Source organism: Rutidosis leptorrhynchoides, chromosome 10, assembly GCF_046630445.1.
Source record: "Rutidosis leptorrhynchoides isolate AG116_Rl617_1_P2 chromosome 10, CSIRO_AGI_Rlap_v1, whole genome shotgun sequence".
Taxonomy (NCBI): Eukaryota; Viridiplantae; Streptophyta; class Magnoliopsida; order Asterales; family Asteraceae; genus Rutidosis; species Rutidosis leptorrhynchoides.
The window spans coordinates 283,974,330-283,996,612 of record NC_092342.1 but is presented as its reverse complement, the minus strand read 5'-3'; the positions used below and the strand labels follow the sequence as shown (position 1 = coordinate 283,996,612).

The 22,283-nt window shown below is 34.9% G+C and overlaps 1 protein-coding gene and 1 long non-coding RNA gene across 3 annotated transcripts; one reads left to right on the top strand and one right to left on the bottom strand.

Moving 5' to 3' along the window:
• Nucleotides 1-3,992: 3,992 nt before the first annotated feature.
• On the bottom strand, nt 3,993-8,619 carry LOC139873641 (clathrin interactor EPSIN 2-like). Of its 2 annotated transcripts, none has more exons than XM_071861580.1 (13): nt 8,551-8,619; nt 8,412-8,463; nt 8,249-8,328; nt 8,076-8,154; nt 7,891-7,974; nt 7,614-7,759; nt 6,986-7,291; nt 6,677-6,718; nt 6,423-6,518; nt 6,129-6,343; nt 5,839-6,029; nt 5,088-5,730; nt 3,993-4,634 (listed from the first exon to the last, which is right to left on the bottom strand). In XM_071861580.1, the coding sequence occupies exons 1-13, from the start codon at nt 8,583-8,585 to the stop codon at nt 4,267-4,269; spliced, it is 2,337 nt and encodes a 778-aa protein (XP_071717681.1). In that variant the 5' UTR covers nt 8,586-8,619; the 3' UTR covers nt 3,993-4,266. The 2 variants fall into 2 exon arrangements, with proteins under 2 accessions (XP_071717681.1, XP_071717682.1); XM_071861581.1 differs by having other exon boundaries at nt 5,839-6,026.
• Nucleotides 8,620-12,550: 3,931 nt separating this feature from the next.
• Nucleotides 12,551-12,923, top strand: LOC139871869 (uncharacterized). Its single transcript, XR_011766796.1, has 3 exons — nt 12,551-12,582; nt 12,650-12,720; nt 12,828-12,923. It is a non-coding gene; the product is annotated as an uncharacterized lncRNA (long non-coding RNA).
• Nucleotides 12,924-22,283: the final 9,360 nt, after the last annotated feature.

Here is a 22,283-nt window from a genome sequence, read left to right as displayed (position 1 = left end):
AGTCTTCCGCTGTTTGCTTATATGTTAGACAAGCTATGTGCATGGAGTCTTACATGGCATATTTTTCAAGGAAACGTTGTATTCACCAAATCATCACCATGTATCTTATTTTGACTGCATTGTCAACGGAAGTACCATTGTAAACTATTATTTACGGTGATTGTCTATATGTAGATATCATCAGATGTCAAAAACCTTTGATTTAAATATTCATTTATGGTGTGCCTTTTCAAAAGAATGCAATGTTTACAAAACGTATCATATAGAGGTCAAATACCTCGCAATGAAATCGATGAATGATGTGTTCGTCCATATGGATTTGGAGCGATCGTCACATCAGCCCACGATTTAAAAGAATAAAACTTGTTGAAAAAGTGGGACTATGATCTCACCGTAGTTGCACGCCAAAGTATTCGAAATTAAACGTTGTGCAAACGAAAGTTGCTTAGCCTTGATCTAAACAATTAAGTTGTATCAATTACCGGTTACGACACAAGGTCGGTCGAAATGTGTTCAATTAGTCCTATGGCTCTTTACGACTCGATTATATAGCATGTGAATCAAGTTGTCAAGTTTCATGCAAGAATCACGTATAAAAGAGGATTAGAACGATTGCATAAGTTTTTGGTTAAGTTTGACTAAAAGTCAAACTTGGTCAAAGTCAACGGGGTCGGGTCGGGTATCCGACGATTTTTCTAAGTTATATAATCATAAGTGAGCATGTTGGCCAAGTTTCATGTTAATCGGAGGTGCGTAGCATAGTTAGAATTAAACAAAAAAAGACAATTTTGGACAGCCCATGATAGATCATCTGGACGGCGTCCAAAATGGCTGGACGGCGTCCAGCAGTGAAGGGTGGGACGGCGTCCAAGGGATGGGATGGCGTCCAAAACACCTGGGTTGCTGAATGCTGAGAATTTTCTAAGTGTCGAACCAAACTTCAATCAAACGCAATTTATAAACTGAAAACACTTAAGACAAGTATCTTATATCGTTGGAAAGGTATTGTGACAAGGAATACAACTACACACATATCATCAATCAAGTTAATCATTTACAACAACAAAAACCTCGTTGAATGATCGTTAAAAGTTCATCATTCAAGTTTCAAGTTCGTAAAACGCATTTCATGATTCGGGAACTCAATTTACACATACAATATGCCGTTTCGTAGGTAATTACGCATACAATACAACTAAACACTTACAAATAACATTGCAAAGCATTTAATGCATCAAAAGTTCATTTTAAGATCTATCAATCCCTAACTAAAAATCACAAAATCAATAATCATGTTAATGTAAGGTTTTCATGTCATCTATCCTACCAAAACGAAGCTAACGATGCTAGTAACACGATTAACACATGAACTTTAACATAATAACAACATTTAATCTTCTAAAACTCAAGATTAAACACACCCATTTCAAGTGTTCATGCTAGTTACACCAAATAACAAGATCGAGCATACAAATTACATACACGACATCACAATGAGCCATAGACACTAATTAACACCATTTCAAGTCTAAAGGTCTAATTTATGAAAATTAGAGATTTTGAAAAGCTTACCCCAAGCTATGAAATTTGTACCAAATTGAAGAGGATGATGCAAGGATTGCAAATATGTAGTCGGATTTGTTGTGAGCTTCCTAGATCCAAAATAGATGATAAATCTTTGATGTTGCGGTTTGAGAGAAAAAGATGGAAGTAATGAGATGAGGAGGTGATGAATGAATGAGTGGTGGTGGTGGGTGACTAGTTAACCAAGTTCCTCCATGTGACAAGATTAGTCCCTCAAGTTTGGAGCCGGGAGCGGGAATTAACCAAACGAATTATTTTAAATACGCGAGAGTAAAAGGAAGATGTTATAATCCAATAACGGAAATGTTAAGAACGTTAGTTAACTAAAGGTACGAATATAGATGACGAAAGGTATTATTTAAAAAAATGGGCGTTAAAATGAATTAACAGAAAAATGCGAGGTTACATGCTTGTTGTTGGGATCCCATGCAACATGTGTAGTAATGGCTAACAAAAATGCTAGTATGTTGGCTCATCTTAATGGGTTTTTGTCCTACATCTTAATGGATCATAAATCCATTAAAGTTGGGCTAATTCAATGGTCCATTAACTAGAGTAGGGTGGGCCTAAGTCCATTAAGGTAAAAAGTCCAATAAGACTAACTAGTGTGCATTAGTAAATTACTAAGCGTAATTAAGCAACCAATAAGCCAAGTAATTGTCATTAGAAAATAACAATTAGTTTCAAGTAGTCATAATACTCCAATTATGACAAAATTTAAATGTGTACAAAGTACATAGCTCGTTCTAAACGTCAAGTGACACTAACGGTCATAAAAACATTCGAGGATCAAGTTAAGTGATTACACACTTAACAACACGTTGTAAGATACTAACGAAAGTAACTAATCATGAATAAAGATCCCAGAGCATAAACTAGCTCAGTACACACAAATACGCAGTTTCGTGAAAGTATAAAATATAATTATAAGTCGAAAAAGTCGGGTCGTTACACGTTGTTTTGATTTTCCTTTATTTGAATTTTTTTTTGGAACTCATTTTTGAAGTAGAAAGTATAGAAATGTATATGAAATGTGTATGTGTTTGAGATGTATGAGTGTAAAATGTATATGTATGTATATATAGAGGTGAGAAATTAAAAAAGAAAAAAAATTGAAGTTCCAACGGCCAAAAAATGGACCGTTGGAGCATACAACGGCTAGTTTCCCCGTCCTCGAATCTGACCAAAAAGCACGAAAGCAGGGACGATCACCTGGACGATGGCCTGGGCGGCCCCCTTGGCTAACCGCTGCCATCGGCGCCCAGGAGGGCGGCGGTCTGGGCGAGCTCGTGGAGGACAACGTTGGGAGTGCTCGAGTAATTGATATGTTGGTTTTATAGTTTTATGGTTTATTGTTCGATTAAAAAAGATAAATACGAAAGTAGAGACTAGACTCTCTCTGACGTTGTTTATTTGAGTGATTAATTAATTATAGGCAATGACGCAAAATTCGCTATCGGGATTAATCGGTCGAGACTTTAAAATGAATAATCGGCAATTCGATAATTAATCGGGATTAATCTGATTGTATTTTATACATTTAAATATTAAACTTCAAAAATTCTATATGTAAATATAAAAGAAAAACATAAACATAAACATAATTTTCATTTTGTTAAAAACTCTACAGTTTGTTAAAATTCATGTAAAAATGTTGACCAATTTTGACTTTGACCGACTTTGATTACCAAATTCGATTTTGACCCATCAATCGACGTTGACCTATCAATTAAACCGATTTTGGAAAATCGGGACGGATTGCTCTTAAAAATGAGTAATCGGGGATTAATCGGTGAGTAATCGGATTTTTTACCACAGTGATTACAAGTATTAATTATATTTAGTTAATTTCAAACATATACTTTGGTATAATACATTTATATAATGTATGTATAATGGAGTTGAGTTGAGCTTATTCTTTAAGTATCAATCCAAATAAAGTTGCTAAAAAAATTAATACACTCGATAAATTCGAGTCCTGAGGGTAACCCAAAATTGTCAATTAATTTGTCGAGCTTGAAGCTTAAACTTCAATCTTAACTGAAATGGGACTCAATTTCAAACTACAAGATTGAACCTGTGGTCGAGTTCTAGCTTAGCAATGTTCAAACTCGACTCTCCATCACACTGCTACATAACACGAATCAGAATCAATGCAGTTGAAGCTATTAAGACCAAAATGATATAAGTTGACTAATGCAAATTCAAAACCAATGCACAACAGCTTATAATGACCAAATACAAGATTGACCCAACGTATTAAAGCCGCCACAGAGAACCAACGATCAAGGGCTAGAACGCTCGGTTGTCTCTATAATCAAGATTATGGTTTGACACTTGAGATCTCTAATCCGGCCATGTTTAATATATCACAACTTCTGACTGAGTTGAAAAGGTAAACATGAAAACAAAAGCTAGTATTCTTTTTTTACTTGTACATGCTTCAACAATCAATAGGACAAAATCTATTCACCAATATTACAAATTTCACAAAAACTATAAAGATCAAGGCCATGAATATTACATTATCCGATTATACACGTGATAGTTTTTCACAAAAAAAAATATTCATTCTATACATCACATTTAACTCTTAGAAGTTCCTTTTTCACACGTTTGGGCAAAATTAACTCTTCAGTTTTCCCTTTCAATCGCATTCCTACATTTAAGTTGACTCGATATTCATCTGTAGCCACTATATGGCTGTTGACCATATCCAACACCACGAACCATCATTGGATTGTAAGGTCCAGATGGAGGTGGATAACCACCTGAAGGAGGTTGCATCTGAAACTGACCCATAGGCTGCTGGTTCATGCTACCATAACCTACTCCATAAGCAGGTCCAGCCATGCTGGGACCCATCATGGGGTTCTGTTGAGGTCTGAGTGGACCCACACCAGCACGTCCAATCCCAGAACCTGAACCCATGGCCTTACCCATGGTTACATTCGAAGTCATAGGGGTTGCGCTGGGTTTCTCCATTCTCTTATCCTTCCGATTCAAGGCTTCAAAGTCAACCCCGATATTCGACATCGGGTTTGTTTTAGCTGCATATAAAAATAAATCTGTTAAAGAGCTAGTATTATATTATTTAACAATAGACTAGAAACCATAGCTCGCAATTTCAAGTTGTCTACTCATTAATGTCCCCTATTTTGGTTGAATTTTATCTTAACAAGTTGAATTAAAAATTTAGCTATGAGGGGAACGTTATGAATCCAACAGGTCAAACAGTTTGAATTCATCCAAATTCTAGTTTTTGTACTTACAGTAAACATGTTAACTATATACTAAGAAACTTTACTAGCCCAGCCTGGCAGTTCGACCCATTTACGAACTGCGTCTAGCAAATTTGACCCATTAACGAACCACAACTGGCCAGTTTGACCCATTGACCAACCCCAACTGGGCCAGTTTGACCCATTGACCTAACCTCCTTACCTACTCATCTTTTCCCATCTACTAAAGACTTAGTAGACATATGAAATGTAGCAACTTACATCCAGCTATGTTAAGATTAACAAGCCCACGATTCAACGTGTCAGCCCAGACAGTGGATTTAGTCTCAAACTTGGCTGGTTCTTGAGGAACTATAACAAGGGCACCAGTTGAGGCATTTAAGGTAGAACCAGATTGAGCTTTTGGCTGTTGAGAATAACTTGAAGTCGCAGTAACTTGAGGCTGCACCGGAGCCGAAGAACCCCGAGTTTCAAAACCCCCATAAAAGTTTGACTGATTAGATGGTTGACCATTGGAACCGGGAAAACCGGATCCCAATTGAGATGGAAAACCACCTTCACCCACGGTTTGACCACCTTGGGACGGGAAACCAGGCTGCGACGCAAATTGTCCACCTTGAAATGAAGGTTGACCAGGTTGACCCGGATAACTCGACGGTAATGTGTTTTGGCCAGGTGGAGTTTGAAAACTCGTCTGTAAAGGTCCAGGTGGCGGTAGGAGTTCAGCTAAAATATCAGTAGTTTGGTCAAAACTGGTTCCGTATCCGAAGTTATTTGCAGTGTCTGGTGTAGGGACCGCTGGTTGAGGTGGGTCCGAACTTTGACTGAATTGTGGTGGGGCCGAGAATCCATCGGTAGATGGGACAGCTCTAAAAGGACCGTCGCCAAATGGATCATCAAAAGGCTGCATAGAGAACGCAGTAAAGATGTGTTATTTTTATAATAATTAAACATTCCTAATAATACAAAGATAAAAAGGGTAATTTAGGTGTTTCAAGTTTGTGAAACACACCTGAGTAGTGCCACCGGGTGCTGATGATGCAGCCACAAATGTGGGCCCAGCAGGATTCGAGTTCGTGAAAGTATCAGGTTCGGAAGTTGCCACTGTAACCGGGACAATAGCCAATTCATTCAAAGAGAAAGGGTCCGAGGAAGAACCGAATAGATTCGTTTCAGAACCACCTGAAGTTGGTGGTGGTGCTGCTGTGGATACAAATTATTAATGATTACATTCAGGTAAGAAAGTAAATACAAATAAGGGAAAATGGTACCAACGGGACATAGAGAATAACTTTTTCTTACCTGGAAATGAACCAAATGAACCACGAGGATCAAATTCATCAAACCCGTATGTTTCCGTAGGTGACGTGGCAGCAGGTGGCGGAGGCATAGTGTTTACTGGTGGTGGTGGCGGTGAAGTAGCGGCAATTGGTGGCGGTGCAACTACATGGCTGCTAGAAATAGTGGGATCATGACTGGTAGTTACAGGCGGGGATGCAGATTTCGTCTCTCTGTCCCTAAAAATAGTAAAAAGTCAGACTAATTTCAGCTTAATTCCAATTGGACTTCTTAATTATATATAACCCACAATTCTACCTTTCGCTATAAGCGGGGCTACGGCCGCTAGCAACGGTTTCTTCATAACTAGGAGGTACCTCGAGATTTTGTTCAGAAAATTTTCGCTCAAAATGACTGCCCCAAACAAAAAAATTAAAGAAAGAATACGATTAGGACAATGAAAAAATTTCAGCAATCAGTTAATGTTACGTTACGACACTAACTAACAAAGTAGCAGAACTTAAAAACCGAGTACAGCAAGAAAGAAAGTATATGACGGATAACTATATTACTTTCCATCATGAGATTGACCATCAGCTTTCTCGTTACTTTCTCTGTCATAAGATAAAATACAAACATAAGTTCAGGGTCAGTTTGCTTCGTCAATAAAATAACAAAAGGGAATTAAATAAATTTTTCAAAACTAAAAACACAATTAACATTTGGTAATTAATGCTTTGATAATGTGTGGTTTGGTGTGTCCTGTTTGAAACACTTTTGATCCTTACCCACCTTGCTCATTTGCCACCTCTTTCTTTGCCATTTAATCTAAGACTAGAGTACGTGCAATATTATAAAAAATACATAGAGCATAAACATACCTTGAAGAATATGGTCCATCATTTTCATAAGCCCGTTCCCTATCTCTATCAGAACTTCTACTTCTTCGGCTATAGTTGTCACCATCATAACTTCTACTGCGTGATTCTTCATCCCTATAACGATCCCGGCCGTATCGTTCTTCCCCGTAACGATCTCCATCACGACTACCGTATTTATCGTCACCCCATTCTCTTTCCCTCCCATACCCATTATCTCTACTTCCATAATTCCGATCATCATCAAAACCTCCTGAACCAGGATACGAACCAGGCCTGTACTTTCCACCTCCTGACGTGTTATGAAACCTGTTTGCAATGTTATTGTGACATGTCTAATCAAAACTTTTAAAATAGTAACTGAATAGTGATCTCAGCTATGTTATTTCCTATTTGTTACTTAGGTAGTACTGAATGCACAAACGTAAACTTCAAAATGTCTCATTGAAATTGCAAGAAATTTCCATTCTGGACAACCACAGAAATTTCAAACCACATGCGAACCTTTTAAAATACAATTAAAGTAACTATCTAATAAATAACCATGATTTTCTAAATTTCTATATTAGGTATGTTAGATATTTAATAATTACCCACAGCTTTCTAAAACTTTTTTCTTTAAAGTACTCACTTGTCCCAGTTAGAGGCAGCCTTCTGCCTAACTTCTTGTATTTTTTCTTTATCATTAACTAGCGCCACAAGACTTTGCGACTTCTTCCTTACATTGCTCCCCTGATCCCTCCCAGTATGATCAAGATACTGAAAATCTGACAAGGACTACAACAAAAAAACAAAACACGTATTTATTCAAAAATTAAAACAAAACACATACAAATTAAAAAATAAGCGATAAACTAACAATTAAGTTACTAGAATGTAAAGATCAGTTTCAACATATAAAATTATACCGTTATCTGATAAGCATGTTCCCTAATCTCATCTATGACACGCTCTGACCCATTTGCTACCAAGTATTCAAGAACCGTCAAACCCTAGTGCAAAAACAAGCAAGTAAACCCTGGTTACGTTTACCATTACAAATTGGACATGAAAAGATTGTCCAAGTTATCCACCGAAAATTGGTTACATTTACCTTGTACACATGGCGCCAATTTTTCCCTGTATCGTTGATACGCTTCCAGATCACTGACATGATCATCTGGTATTCATGACTGCACATGTAAAAAGAATAATGAGATATTTTGTTGCATAAAAGGTTTTTTTTTTTTCTTTTCAGGTATAACAAAAAAATGACAAGTATTGTACTAATTTCTTGAAGCCATTGCAAGATCAGCCAGAAGCGATCCATGTGGACCCCAAGACTCATTACTTGTAGCATCAAGAATCTGGGATTAAAACATGGACAAAAAATTATACGGAGTAAATAATTCAAACACATAAATTTTAAGGGATAAGGACAGATATTTACCTTTTGTTCCACTGAAGGAACTTTAAGAACCGTCTTGTTGACTCCTCTTTTACTGCGTGAAATGAAGTATAAGTCAAGCATCATGAAGCAATTAAGATTAAACTAAATGATATCTCAAAGATAAAAGAACTGAACTTACATGTCCCTGACAGTTTGATCAAAGGCCTTCTTCATTGTCTGGAAAAAGGATGCAAACACTCACCAACTGAAAGACACCAAAAATATCAAGATTCAGGGTAAATTAACAGACTGGAGCAATATTCAGGTCATGAAATACTTAAAGAAATATAAAGCAACATAACTTTAGTATAATAACAATAGATAAACAGAGTAAACATGTTCCAATTGCACATTCTGAAATCGGTTTCTCCTAATAATAATGGCCTAACTAAAGATAACGAAACCTATAAACAAAGTAAGTAAATTTGAAGTTTGACATGTGTTTACACTGATTACTGCAAACTTCAGTTTCATATAAAGAATGGAATATAATTATAGACTACCGCTCACCAACTTTAAGTAACCGATTTCATCCTAAATTTTAATTCTTGTAATTACAATAAACGCTCTGATACAAACATCCCTAATAGCATTATAGACTTGTTTATAACATCATTAACATTGAACAATTGAACTTTTCCCTAAAAACTCAAGGTAAAAACGTTTTGTAGCTTAATTTAGACTATTAAACTTAAAGCAATCAAATACAAACACATGATATATATATATATATATATATATATATATATATATATATATATATATATATATATATATTATAAAATTAATCAAAAACTAGAAAATGTACAACAAAAACTAAATAATAATAATCATAAGCCTTAATATTTCCAATAACAACATGATCAATCAAACAACAGACTTACATATATAGAACTAAAACTATAATAAACATTACACTAACAATACCAACTAAATCACATCACATACGTATATATATAATCAGATTCAGTCTAATCGGCTAACAAGATCTAAAAACAAATCGAGATTAAAATAGCAAGACCAAATCAAACCTAGTCAAGCAGATGAGAGTTCAGATCTGGCAAGTCAAAATTAAATACGAAAATTATGAGGTTTGGAAGTTGAAACAAAATTCAACTCAATTGAATTGAACTTAGAAAAATGAATTTAATAAATAAAGAATAGGTAAAGGATTTGGTAGTAATTACTCCGTATTATTTTTGGCGTCGGTGTAATAAGCAACAATTTAGGGATTTTAGAAATTAGAAAAAAGAAATAAATTTATAGCCAGTGTTATTATATTATATTACTCTATATATCTAAATGATATAGAACAAATGAATAGTAGTCCATATATATAGAACAAATGAATATATCTAAATGATATAGAACAAATGAATAGTAGTCCATATATATAGAACAAATGAATAGTAGTCCTCAATAGTTTCACAAACACCCCTCAATCTTTTTATTTTTTCACAATTCAATATCTATATATCTAAATGATATAGAACAAATGAATAGTAGTCCATATATATAGAACAAATGAATAGTAGTCCTCAATAGTTTCACAAACACCCCTCAATCTTTTTATTTTTTCACAATTCAATATCTATATATCTAAATGATATAGAACAAATGAATAGTAGTCCATATATATAGAACAAATGAATAGTAGTCCTCAATAGTTTCACAAACACCCCTCAATCTTTTTATTTTTTCACAATTCAATATCGCCCTTTATAACACTTAACTTTATAGCTTTTACAAACTTACCACATAGTTTTCGCATTTTATACTTTAACCATTACACTTCTCATTCATTATAAATCGATCCCACAATTTTTACTAACTAACAACTATTCATTATTATTATTATTATTATTATTATTATTAAATCAACCACATCATTTTTTACTTTATTATTGTTTAACTTTTTTTTCTTATTATAAATTAACTACGTAACTCATTATATATATATATATATATATATATATATATATATATATATATATATATATATATATATATATATATATATATATCAACATCTCTAAAAGACAAAGACTTTATGAATAGTTTTTCCCATGCTTTAATCGTTTATACGTCATGCAAAAATGTTGTACCCACAATAACACCACACTAAACATTCAGAACCATTATAAACTTTAGGGCGCCGAATGTAAATTCCTAGGGTAAAAAATGCAAACTCCATAGGGGTCTAAAGTTAAAATTCAAGGGTCAAATCGTAACTTCTTTATTTTTCATAAAACTCCTCAACAAATCCACCTAAATTTTTAACCGCCTTTAAATTTTCCTACGACTTGTGATAGGTTTAACCGACATAACCATTAAACACGAAATAATTTTACGAACGAAACACAACAAATTATATCCGAAACGGAGTCCCGACGCGGAGCGAGGACTCCTCCACTAGTTATACCTATATTCTAAAAGACAAAGGCCAAATGAATAGCACTCGAGGGTATTTTCGACTTTTTTTTTTTTTGGCAAATTCAACCACAACCCACCCCACACTTTATCCAAAAAATCAAATCCACCCCTCAAACAGGGGGGTAAAGTGTCAATTACCCATTCTCATAAAAAATCTTAATCAAACTCCACCCAAATATTCAACGGGTCATATCTTCGCACTCGCAACGAGTTAAATTTTTCCGCCACCATCGTTAAACCTATATTCTAAAAGACAAAGGCCAAATGAATAGTACTCGGGGGTATTTTCGACTTTTTGTTTTTTTTTTTTTGGCAAATTCAACCACAACCCACCCCACACTTTATCCAAAAAATCAAATCCACCCCTCAAACAGGGGGGTAAAGTGTCAATTACCCATTCTCATAAAAAATCTTAATCAAACTCCACCCAAATATTCAACGGGCCATATCTTCGCACTCGCAACGAGTTAAATTTTTCCGCCACCATCGTTAAACTCGAAATAATTTTAGGAACACAATGTCACTAGCTATACGCAAAACGGGCGCTTTTTAAAAAACGCTAAATATTTGGGGTACTTTTCATTCACGTTAATTCCCCGTTAAATTTTTAAAAGTCGACAACTCCATAGCGAAACGCGGAGATACACATATATTGTTAATTTTAAATAACATTTAAATCTTTCGCGGGTTATACCTTTTAGTTTTACTCGAGTTGCGTTTCAACAATATCATCGTTAACCACAAAAAATTTTTACAAACTAAACGCAATAAAATACATTAAAAACCGAACCCCCGGCGCGAAGCGAGGGTTCGAACACTAGTTGATACTAAAGTGAAGTTGGACGCCAATTTTCACATGAATCCAAATTTTATTACTATTTCACTTAACATATATCATTGAAGACACGGATATATACTAAAATTTTATTATTATAAATATCAATCAGTTGTAAGGATATTGAGTACACAATCATTCAATAATATTTCATACATCCTTCTTTCTTCTCTATTATTACTCCGTAGTAGATTATAATTGAAATAAACCACTAAAGATAGTTATAAACTACTAAATTATAACACGTTATTAGCACGAAGTGCTCCGTATAATCAAGGTTTATCTAAGCAAGCACAAGTCACTAATCAAGGTAAGAAATTCTTTAACGATATCTTCTATTATTTGTTAGTAAGGTAAATATTATCTATATCTATATCTATATTATATATAATAATAAAGTCATCTTCACCTAATCATTTTTCAAAAATTTTAAATGGAAAAGAAGTGACCATTAGATTAAAAATAACTTTCAATATCATCTATTAGATTAATTGATCACTCAACAATTGTCTCTCTCCTTAATTTCAATTGTTGATTGACAACAGTACCCTTCAAATATTCCGTTCCTAATTAAATTATGGGGTCTTATTGTATTGTTTCCATTATCACAGGAACTAAATAAACACCTCCCTCTCTCTTTGTAGAATTAGGGTTCGTAGGTTTATGAAGACCTATGAACGATATCTTCAATTGTTTCGTTTTATCAAACTATTCTTTAATACTTTTGATTCGTCATCGGGTTTATACCCTTTATATTTATGATTCATTGATTCGTAAATCTGATTTATACCCCTTGTATTTGCGATTTATGACGAATCGTAATCGGATTTCTACCGCCAATCAATAAATTTACTACGAATCTGGGGTTTTAAAATTTTAATCGACGATTAGGGTTTGAAATAGGTAATATCAATTTTTGGATTTCATGTAATATCACAATTGTTCTTATTCGATTTGATTATCGTTACAGATGCCGTTTCGGTAATTTTATCTGCAATTTGAATTCAAGCAATTAAGATGCCTGATTGGTATTGCAAGCAGGTGATATCCGATTTACGTTTTTAATTCTATTTATTTTTTGATACTATTGATTGAGATCCATTTTGTTTTTAATTCTGTTTTTTATACAAAGATCATTTTTGTATTAGGTTTGCTCAATTTAATGTACATCACATGTTCGATAAAATGCCTAAGCTTCATTCTGATAATCCAAAACAATCTATCGATGGTGCAGTAGGTAAGTCAAGATATATGATTAGGTTATTCGAATTTAGTTGTTTTGTAATCCAGTTGATGTAGTTGCAATTCCCTTCATTAGTGCTGATGAAATCACTGCAATGGATATGGAAGTATGGAACTGACCGAAATCACGGGTATTTGATATATAATTCATTGATTTGTCAATATTAAGCCTAAGTATGAGATTAATGTCGTTATAAATATGATATCGCGAGTGCTTCTGTTAACATAATATTAAAATCATTATATTGCAGAGTTGATGAAACCTTTGTAATGGATAACCTCCCCACAATGATCAAGGAAGTCCCTGAAAACGAAATCATTGAGAAGGTGTATGCAGATTTTAGTGTAAGCAACACAAGGTTTTGAAGATTCATCTATCGCATAGAAGAATCAATTCATAGATTTTTCAGCCCCCTGTCTCCCGGTACAAAACTCCTTAATCTTAAATGTTGGTCACCAAACCCATGTGACGCCAATCAAGAAACGTACACTATTCAAGAACTTAAGTAGTGTTTTAGATGATAAAGAGAACACTGGGATTAAGGAAGAAAACTGCAGATTGATTTTGTTGATGAGGAAATGAAAAGCAAGAAAGAGAAAGATGAGAAGGAGAAGAAGCAGATGAGTTTAAATGAAATAAGGATGATGCAGTTAAGGAATAAAGGAAGCAAGTTACATAATTGACATTAAAACATATCTCTGGCAAGGAAGATGCTAATAAGGTACATCCTTGCTATTTTGTGAGTTTGGTATGTTAAGTTATTACATGCTTATCTAACTTTTTTTATGTTTGATGATCAGAAGGCTACTACTACAAGTTTAGTGTTGCAAGCACTGTGCGAGAATCAGTTGGTGGGTAGCGAAACAGAAAATTAAGAGCGCCTTTGTTATGTGGTTGTGTGTTTCATTGATTTCTGTTTCATTTTATAGAAAAGTACGTATAATTATTTTATTTTTGAATGTATACTTTTTCAGCCCATCATTCCTAATGATATTAACTTTTGTGTTTCATGAATTTGTAATGCTTTATTATCATTCAGACTACATAATTATAAATTGACCTTATATATCTAGCCTAGATCTGCTTTAATCCTTTTGTGCAGATTCCTTGGGCGCATTATCTTCTAAGATGTATATTGAATATAAATGTTAGGCATATATTGTAACGACCCGGCTTTTTCGACTTGCTTTTGTGCCTTGTATTTTTGCGAAATTGCGTATTTGTGCGTACTGTGTTACTTTATACTCTGGAAACTTGATTTACGTGGTTTACCTCTATTTATATGTTAAAACGTGCCTTAGAGTACGTAGGATACATAACTTGATCATTGGGAGCCTTTATAACCGTTAGTGTTATTTGACGTTTCGAATAAACCGCGAACTGCGCGCACGTTTAACTTTTATCGTAATCGAAATATTATGACTGCGAAATATTAATTATTATTTTATAATAATAATAATTACCTGGGTTTTTGGATGCTTAATTACGCGTAGTAATTTAATTTTGCACAATAGTTAGTCTTGTTGGACTTTCTACCTTGTTGGACTTAAGCCCACCCTACTCTAGCTAGTGACCCAATTAAATAGCCCAAGTATTATTTACTAGTGACCCATAATAAATAAAATAAATTAAATAAATTAATTAATGAGTCATACAAGCATTTGGATAAGGATTATCCATATGGTTACATGGGATTCTAGCATAAGTACATGCTTTAGACAACCACTACCCAAAAAGCAAAATGGTGTCTCCCCCTCCCCTCCATGAAAATCACGGCCAAGGAGGCCTCCATGTCATCAATCCTTGTCATTTATTTTGCCTATAAATACTAGCCATACTTCTCCCATTTTACACTTGCTCTCATTTTGATTTTCACACACACTTGCTCTTTTCTTTCCTTCCTTTCTAGTATTCTTGTAAGTTTTCTTTTCTTCCTCTTTTTCTTTTCAAATTCGTGGCTCATCATCATCATTATATGGAGATCAAGTTCCTTTAACTTTAACTTTGATCTTGATTTTATCTTGTTGATTCAAGTATGAATCCTTCAAGAACATGGAAGATTCAAGCTTTCTAGCTTTGAATCTTCACCAACTTTGTAGATATACTTATTTTATGCTTTAATCTTGTTATTTTGTGATAAAGATTCAAACTTTTGTTTGTAATCTTCATGTATCTTCAAGATCCAAGCTTTATGCTTCAAGATCTTCAAGAACAATCAAGATTCAAGCTTTCTAGCTTGAATCTTCATATCTTTTTGTTGTATTTAAGTTTTCTAACTTATGATCTTGTTATTTTGTTGAAAAGATTCAAACTTGTGTTTGTAATCTCCATGTAGCTTCAAGATCCAAGCTTTATGCTTCAAGATCTTCAAGAACATCAAAGGTGCAAGCTTTCTAGCTTTGCAACCTTGTAACTTGTGTGAAATGGATCCAAGCTCTCTAGCTTAGGGTTCTATCACCTCATTTGACTTAAATTGTGTTCATACTTGTTTGATTGATGTAAAGTTTGTAGCTTTAGTTGTAAATGTGACTTGAATTTGTGTTAAGACTAAGGATATGATGTAACTTTGGTTCATCATCCATCTAAGACTCTTGATTGAGTTGTATTCTTACTTGGTCTTAACATATTGTGTATTGATGGTGGAATCTTAGTCAAGGTGATGCTAAACTATCAACGAGTTGTACACTTGAAGCTACAAGCATCAAGGATGAGAACCGTGATGAGCATCAAGTACTAAGAACCCCACCGGAGCACCTAACCTACTGTTTTTCGTATCTGATCAGACCACCTGGGCTACTGGAAAGTTTATTTTCAGTTATTTCGTTTCGAGTAGATGATTTTCCGTTTAGACCTCGTCTTAATCCGAGTTACGGTTTAGGATCTATTGCCTTCCGAAAGTCAATACTCCTTTGTAACGTTGTGCTGAAAATTCGGACCTACTCGCACTTAGACCATCACCACGGTCAAACTAAGATGAGTTTGAGTCTAGAAATTGGTCAGAAACTAGAGGACTCCCATACGGAGCCATGGCCACTGATTTTGTGTCTTTTCGATTTACGTAGAGGTCGTAGCAGCTGATCCAATTCAGCCTATTGTTTTGACCACTATACTTGATTAACTTACTTGGCTTTTATGATGATGAATGATGATGATGATGACACTTAAACTTATTTTATGCACTATTAGAACTTATAAAGACAACCTACTGACCTAGTAATCTTTGATTTAGGTTGACGACCTTTCGGACCGACTTTCTACTTGCACACTTTCGTATCAACTTGTATTGCTTATTCACTGTGAGTTATAGCATCCCTTTTTACTTTAACTATTTTGGGACTGAGAATACATGCGCTTTTTACGTTTTACATACTAGGCACGAGTACTTAAACTTTATATGTGTGTGGGTTATACAACGGCATAAACATTCCCCTTAGCACGGTAACGTTTAGTCATTGGTTTTTGAACCGGTGAACGCGAATCTTAGATATGGATCCATAGGGTTTAACATCCCCACTCGGGCTAGTCGCGCTAGCATTTAACGGGTGTTTAATACTTCGTGAACATACGCACTCGCCAAGTGTACTTTCAGGGGGTTATAAACGTTAAGTCTAGTTACCGGGTGCCCACGGTTATACATATACTTTATCATACTAATTTGAATTACTGATTTGAAACGCTTGTTTGAAGCACTGAAATCTCGTGGCCTACATTACATTACTGAATACAAACAAACTATAGATCACCAACATTCGTGTTGACTTTTTAAGCATGTATTTCTCAGGTGTTTAGACGTTGTTGCTTCAGCTGTTAGCCTTGCTGTTATAGTCTCGGTGTATAGACTTGATGTGTTAGACTTCCGCTGCATTACTTAGAGATGTCTCAAGCATGGAACTTTACTTTGCATTCGCAACTTATGTTATTTTCAAAACAATAGCTTTGTAATGACCTTAGTATCATGTACTCATGTTAATGTTTCCTATTCATCTTTTGTAAAACGTTATCTGTTCATGAATGCAAAACTGGTTTTCAAACAGCATATCGTGTTTGACCTTGTAATGATCCTGTTGTTGATGTACCGTACACGATGATTTTGTACGGGGCGTCACAGTTGGTATCAGAGCATTGGTTATAGGGAATTAGGTTGCATTAGTGATTCTAGGACCGACCCGAGTAGGATTCACTAATAGGACTAATCTACAACTTGCTAGTTTACTTATTTCTGCGGAACCTGCTGCATGCTACTGTGTTATATTACTACATGTTACTGCTTACTACTACTGCATGCCACTTCTTACTTTTACTACCGTATGAACTTGCTGCATGCTACCGTTTCCTTTTACTGCTATGTAAACTCGCTGCATGCTTTTGCTTATTCTAGCTACTGCATGCTACTATCTGCTTTCGATTGCATGTTACTTCTGTTTAGTACTGTTAGTATTGCCATGCTATATACTGCTGTAAACGAGCTAGGTTGCTGTAGTGCCTGATTACGTGCTTGCTTCATGCCTGCTATTCACTGCACCGATTTGGAAAAACTTACCTTTCCTAGTTCAGATGTTCTTCTGAACCCATTTCCCACATGTCTAACCCTAAGGATTAGTATTGTAATCCACCTGTTACTACTGTTCCACCGTTCCAGAGATCGAAGCATTACTTCACGCAATCTAGGAGGAGTACCCCTTGGATTACACGCCCACTAAAGTTGATCCTCGGAGGAGGAGATATGCGAGGATTTGTCGGAGTAACCGCACCCCGAGCTCACCCTAATTAGCCACGTACAACGTATGAACATTCGAAGGATGTTCAGTTTCTGCAAGATGACCCGTATCCGTACACTTTCGTGACCGTCACTTATCTCTTCCATTTTCTACCACTACTCGACGATCTAACGACACTTCTGGACTTAGGTCCCTAACACTCTTAGGCATTAGAGAAGTCGGGAGGACATCTCCTTTCACAAGGTCAGAGTGCCTTCCACTGATGCTCAGCCATACCCAAAGACTTGGGAGTCACCTCAAGATATATCATATTACTACTTGCTACACGTACAACTCAACACGAGACCCAGCTTGAATTTCTAGAAAGGAACCTAACGACGTTACTTGAACCTGAACATTTTGAAGAAATTTCGGGACATTTAGACATTGAGGCATGACCTACGGAACCTACGCACCCACACCGAAAAACCTTGAGATTAATTATGTAGATTTTGTTTTGAGATAACATAGATAAAGCACTGTTAGATGAAATTGAGTAGAACTTGAAGTGAACACGTTACATTGACCATATGGAACGATGTTGGAATGAACGTACGATTTAGTACAATATAATGACGCCAGGCCAGCGTGGTTATATTGAAGTAAATCATGCAGAAGTCCCAATGTTACTAGATAAGGAATATGAAGTGATTCAAAGAAAATTTTGGTAGGAACCACTCGAGTGTACGCATTATGGTCTATTAGAGGTAGGAATAACCACTAAGCCTAGATACTGTACAAGAAGGGCCTTGATTGCGAAATTGATAACCCGATAATCTGTTATGAATATAGACACCCTAGACACTTAAGGAAAAAGTTCTCAAATAGGGAAAACTTTGGACTTACTTGCGATAGAGCAATCGTTATCTCAAGCTATGGAGACTCGCATGGATCTTGATTTTAGTTAGGGTACGTTTCGTCACAACGTTTTATTGTCTCGGAGATGTTTAATACTAGAGCGATAGAAACCTTATATCTAAGAACATTAGTGTTATGACTAATAAGCCATTAACAACCATGAGGGTTAAGTATTCTATAGGACAAGCTAATGGTAAGCTGGCAGAGATAGAGGAGTAATTTAAGGTAGTACCTTAAAATTAACAAGTGGGTCATTCGGAGATGACCTCATGTCAATAAAACTTGGAAGTTTTATAGTAGTAGTTGGAAAGGATTAGTTACCTACGCACAAGCAGACTTTATTTGAGAAAGTTGATAGAATTTTTCGCGATAGTATAATAAGGTTTAGTTGGAATGAACTTTAGGGTTAACCTAATACTCATCGAGTTAGGAAGCTTTGATGAAATAGTTGGAATGGACTAGCTTTCAAGGATGAAAGTGAAAGTTATGGATAGTAAAAAGATTTTTCGTATACCTCGCGAGAATGGTGAGCCAAAAGTCATCTGGGTTACTTCAACAACCCGAGATCCCACAATGCAAATGGGAAGGGATGACGATGGATTTCATCCCGAAGCTACCAAAAACAGCCGTCAGTTATGACACTATCGGGGTTATCGTTGATCGCCTCACCAAATCTGCTCACTTTCTAGCCATGAAAGAAACCGATACAATGGACAACGATACATAAAGGAAATTGTATCCCGTCACTTCAGCAATTCAAATTCTATACTACCCAAGAATCTTATTTGATACTCATTCTTACGCGACTCTAAGTCCTAACTTATTCTGAGAGATATCTTAATCAATAATAATCACACCATCACCCTTCTTACTTCGATATTAGTCATACCAGTTCGGAATTTCCAAAATCAATGGGTAGTTAATCCCCGTCCTCATACTCTCCCTTTCGTGTCTCACTTATAAGCAACAACTTTATACTTAAGCATTTTTGGTCGAAGGACTTATGCCCTACTAATAGTCATCAACCACATTTAAATTCAACAGTTTTCATTACCTCGTAACATTTTTGCTCAAATATCACCCGAGATTTTCAAAAGTCTTTTACTCGATTCTCATCAATCTTTTTCCAACTTGTAACCTCCGAAATATGAAAATTTTGTTTGTCAAAATTTTACTTACACTATTTTACTGTGCGATCCTCTCAAAACTTAATAAAAATAAATTTATTTTATTTGCCATTCGTGCAAATTTTTGAAATCATATATGTTATATAAAATAAAGTAAATGATTACTTATCTTTGACAAATACATATGAAATTTTACTTTCACTTTTACAAATCAAGTCTTTTATTCAAAAGATATCTTACCTTGAATGGTACGTGTTGTACCTAACCCCAGTTTACTAAGAAATTCATTCCTTTTCTTACGTTATCACCTTAAACGATTTCTATAAACTTTCGTTGCTTATTATATAAAATTTTTCGTTGCTTATTCGTATCCAAGTCATCATGAAGACTTTACAACTGTCGAAATTGAGAGATTCATGTGTGTGTGTATGTCATGAAGGCACTTACTACCACGTCCTGCAGAGCCTTCGGACATCCACTAACACTTAAACCATTCAAAATTACTGCGTTACCCTAAGGATCTTATTTGCCACGTCTGTTGGAACGATGCTCTTTCTTACATAACTCGAAGTCCTAACTTATTCCAAGAGATTCTCATCTAGCGATATTAACACCATCAGTATTCCGACTTTAATGTTAGTCATAACCTGTTTAGCATCTTGCAAGGTCAAGAAGCGATTAACTTCTCATCCTCATGCTCTATCCTTCATACCTCACTTTTTAGCAACAGGCTTCGCACGTGAACATTTTGGGCCAAAGACTTAAGTCCCTGATAATCATCAAAACTACATTTAATTCATTAGTTTTCATTACCTAGTAATGCGTCACCCGATGATTCAAAGATTTTTCACTCAATCTTTTCAACTCATAACCTCTGAAATGCGAAAAACTATGTTTATCAAAATTTTTACACATTGATTTTACACGTTGCTTATTTGTGCGGTCCTCACGAGATTTATGGATAAATGAAAGTACTAAAAACTTTTCTGTCACTCATGTGATTTATAAAACCATATATGTATGTACGTAATTAAGTTAATAAATTTACCTTCACTTAATTTGATTAGTACATACAAAGTTATACCTCCAAATAACTTAAAAATCGCTCATTTATCGAGTTATTTAACTTAAGTCAAATAGTTTTGTGCAAAATGGTACACGTTGTACATATTTCTAAATTTACTAAGAACTTAGTTCCATTTATGTTATCACATCAAACGTTTAAAGGTTTTTCAAAACTTCCTTGGTGTTACTAAAGGTTTTCGTATTAGACTACACCATGTATGGATCACACTTCTTCTCGCCCTCCGTTAGGGATGAAGCTTACTATTAAAATCTTTGTTAAAAACGCTTGAGCCACTTTGTGAAATGTCCCATTCTTATTGATTAAAAACGTTCCATATTAATTGATTTCGTTGCGAGGTTTTGACCTCTATATGAGACGTTTTTTCAAAGACTGCATTCATTTTTAAAACAAACCATAACCTTTATTTCATAAATAAAGGTTTAAAAAGCTTTACGTCGATTATTAAATAATGATAATCTAAAATATCCTGTTTACACACGACCATTACATAATGGTTTACAATACAAATATGTTACATCGAAATCAGTTTCTTGAATGCAGTTTTTACACAATATCATACAAACATGGACTCCAAATCTTGTCCTTATTTTAGTATGCAACAGCGGAAGCTCTTAGTATTCACCTGAGAATAAACATGCTTTAAACGTCAACAAAAATGTTGGTGAGTTATAGGTTTAACCTATATATATCAAATCGTAACAATAGACCACAAGATTTCATATTTCAATACACATCCCATACATAGAGATAAAAATCATTCATATGGTGAACACCTGGTAACCGACATTAACAAGATGCATATATAAGAATATCCCCATCATTCCGGGACACCCTTCGGATATGATATAAATTTCGAAGTACTAAAGCATCCGGTACTTTGGATGGGGTTTGTTAGGCCCAATAGATCTATCTTTAGGATTCGCTTCAATTAGGGTGTCTGTTCCCTAATTCTTAGATTACCAGACTTAATAAAAAGGGGCATATTCGATTTCGATAATTCAACCATAGAATGTAGTTTCACGTACTTGTGTCTATTTTGTAAATCATTTATAAAACCTGCATGTATTCTCATCCCAAAAATATTAGATTTTAAAGGTGGGACTATAACTCACTTTCACAGATTTTTACTTCGTCGGGAAGTAAGACTTGGCCACTGGTTGATTCACAAACCTATAACAATATATACATATATATCAAAGTATGTTCAAAATATATTTACAAAACTTTTAATACATTTTGATGTTTTAAGTTTATTAAGTCAGCTGTCCTCGTTAGTAACCTACAACAAGTTGTCCACAGTTAGATGTACAGAAATAAATCGATAAATATTATCTTGAATCAATCCACGACCCAGTGTATACGTATCTCAGTATTGATCACAACTCAAACTATATATATATTTTAGAATCAACCTCAACCCTGTATATCTAACTCCAACATTCACATATAGAGTGTCTATGGTTGTTCCGCAATATATATATATATATATATATAGATGGGTCGACATGATAGGTCGAAACATTGTATACGTG

What these genes read in the sequence shown, in the direction of transcription:
- LOC139873641 (XM_071861580.1), bottom strand. Translation starts at nt 8,585, where the DNA reads ATGAAGAAGGCCTTTGATCAAACTGTCAGGGACAT. An exon ending in GATGGACCATATTCTTCAAG is followed by an intron (nt 6,719 to 6,985) that starts GTATGTTTATGC and finishes ATCTTATGACAG; the next exon opens with AGAAAGTAACGAGAAAGCTG. An exon ending in TTCATTTGGTTCATTTCCAG is followed by an intron (nt 6,030 to 6,128) that starts GTAAGAAAAAGT and finishes TTGTATCCACAG; the next exon opens with CAGCACCACCACCAACTTCA.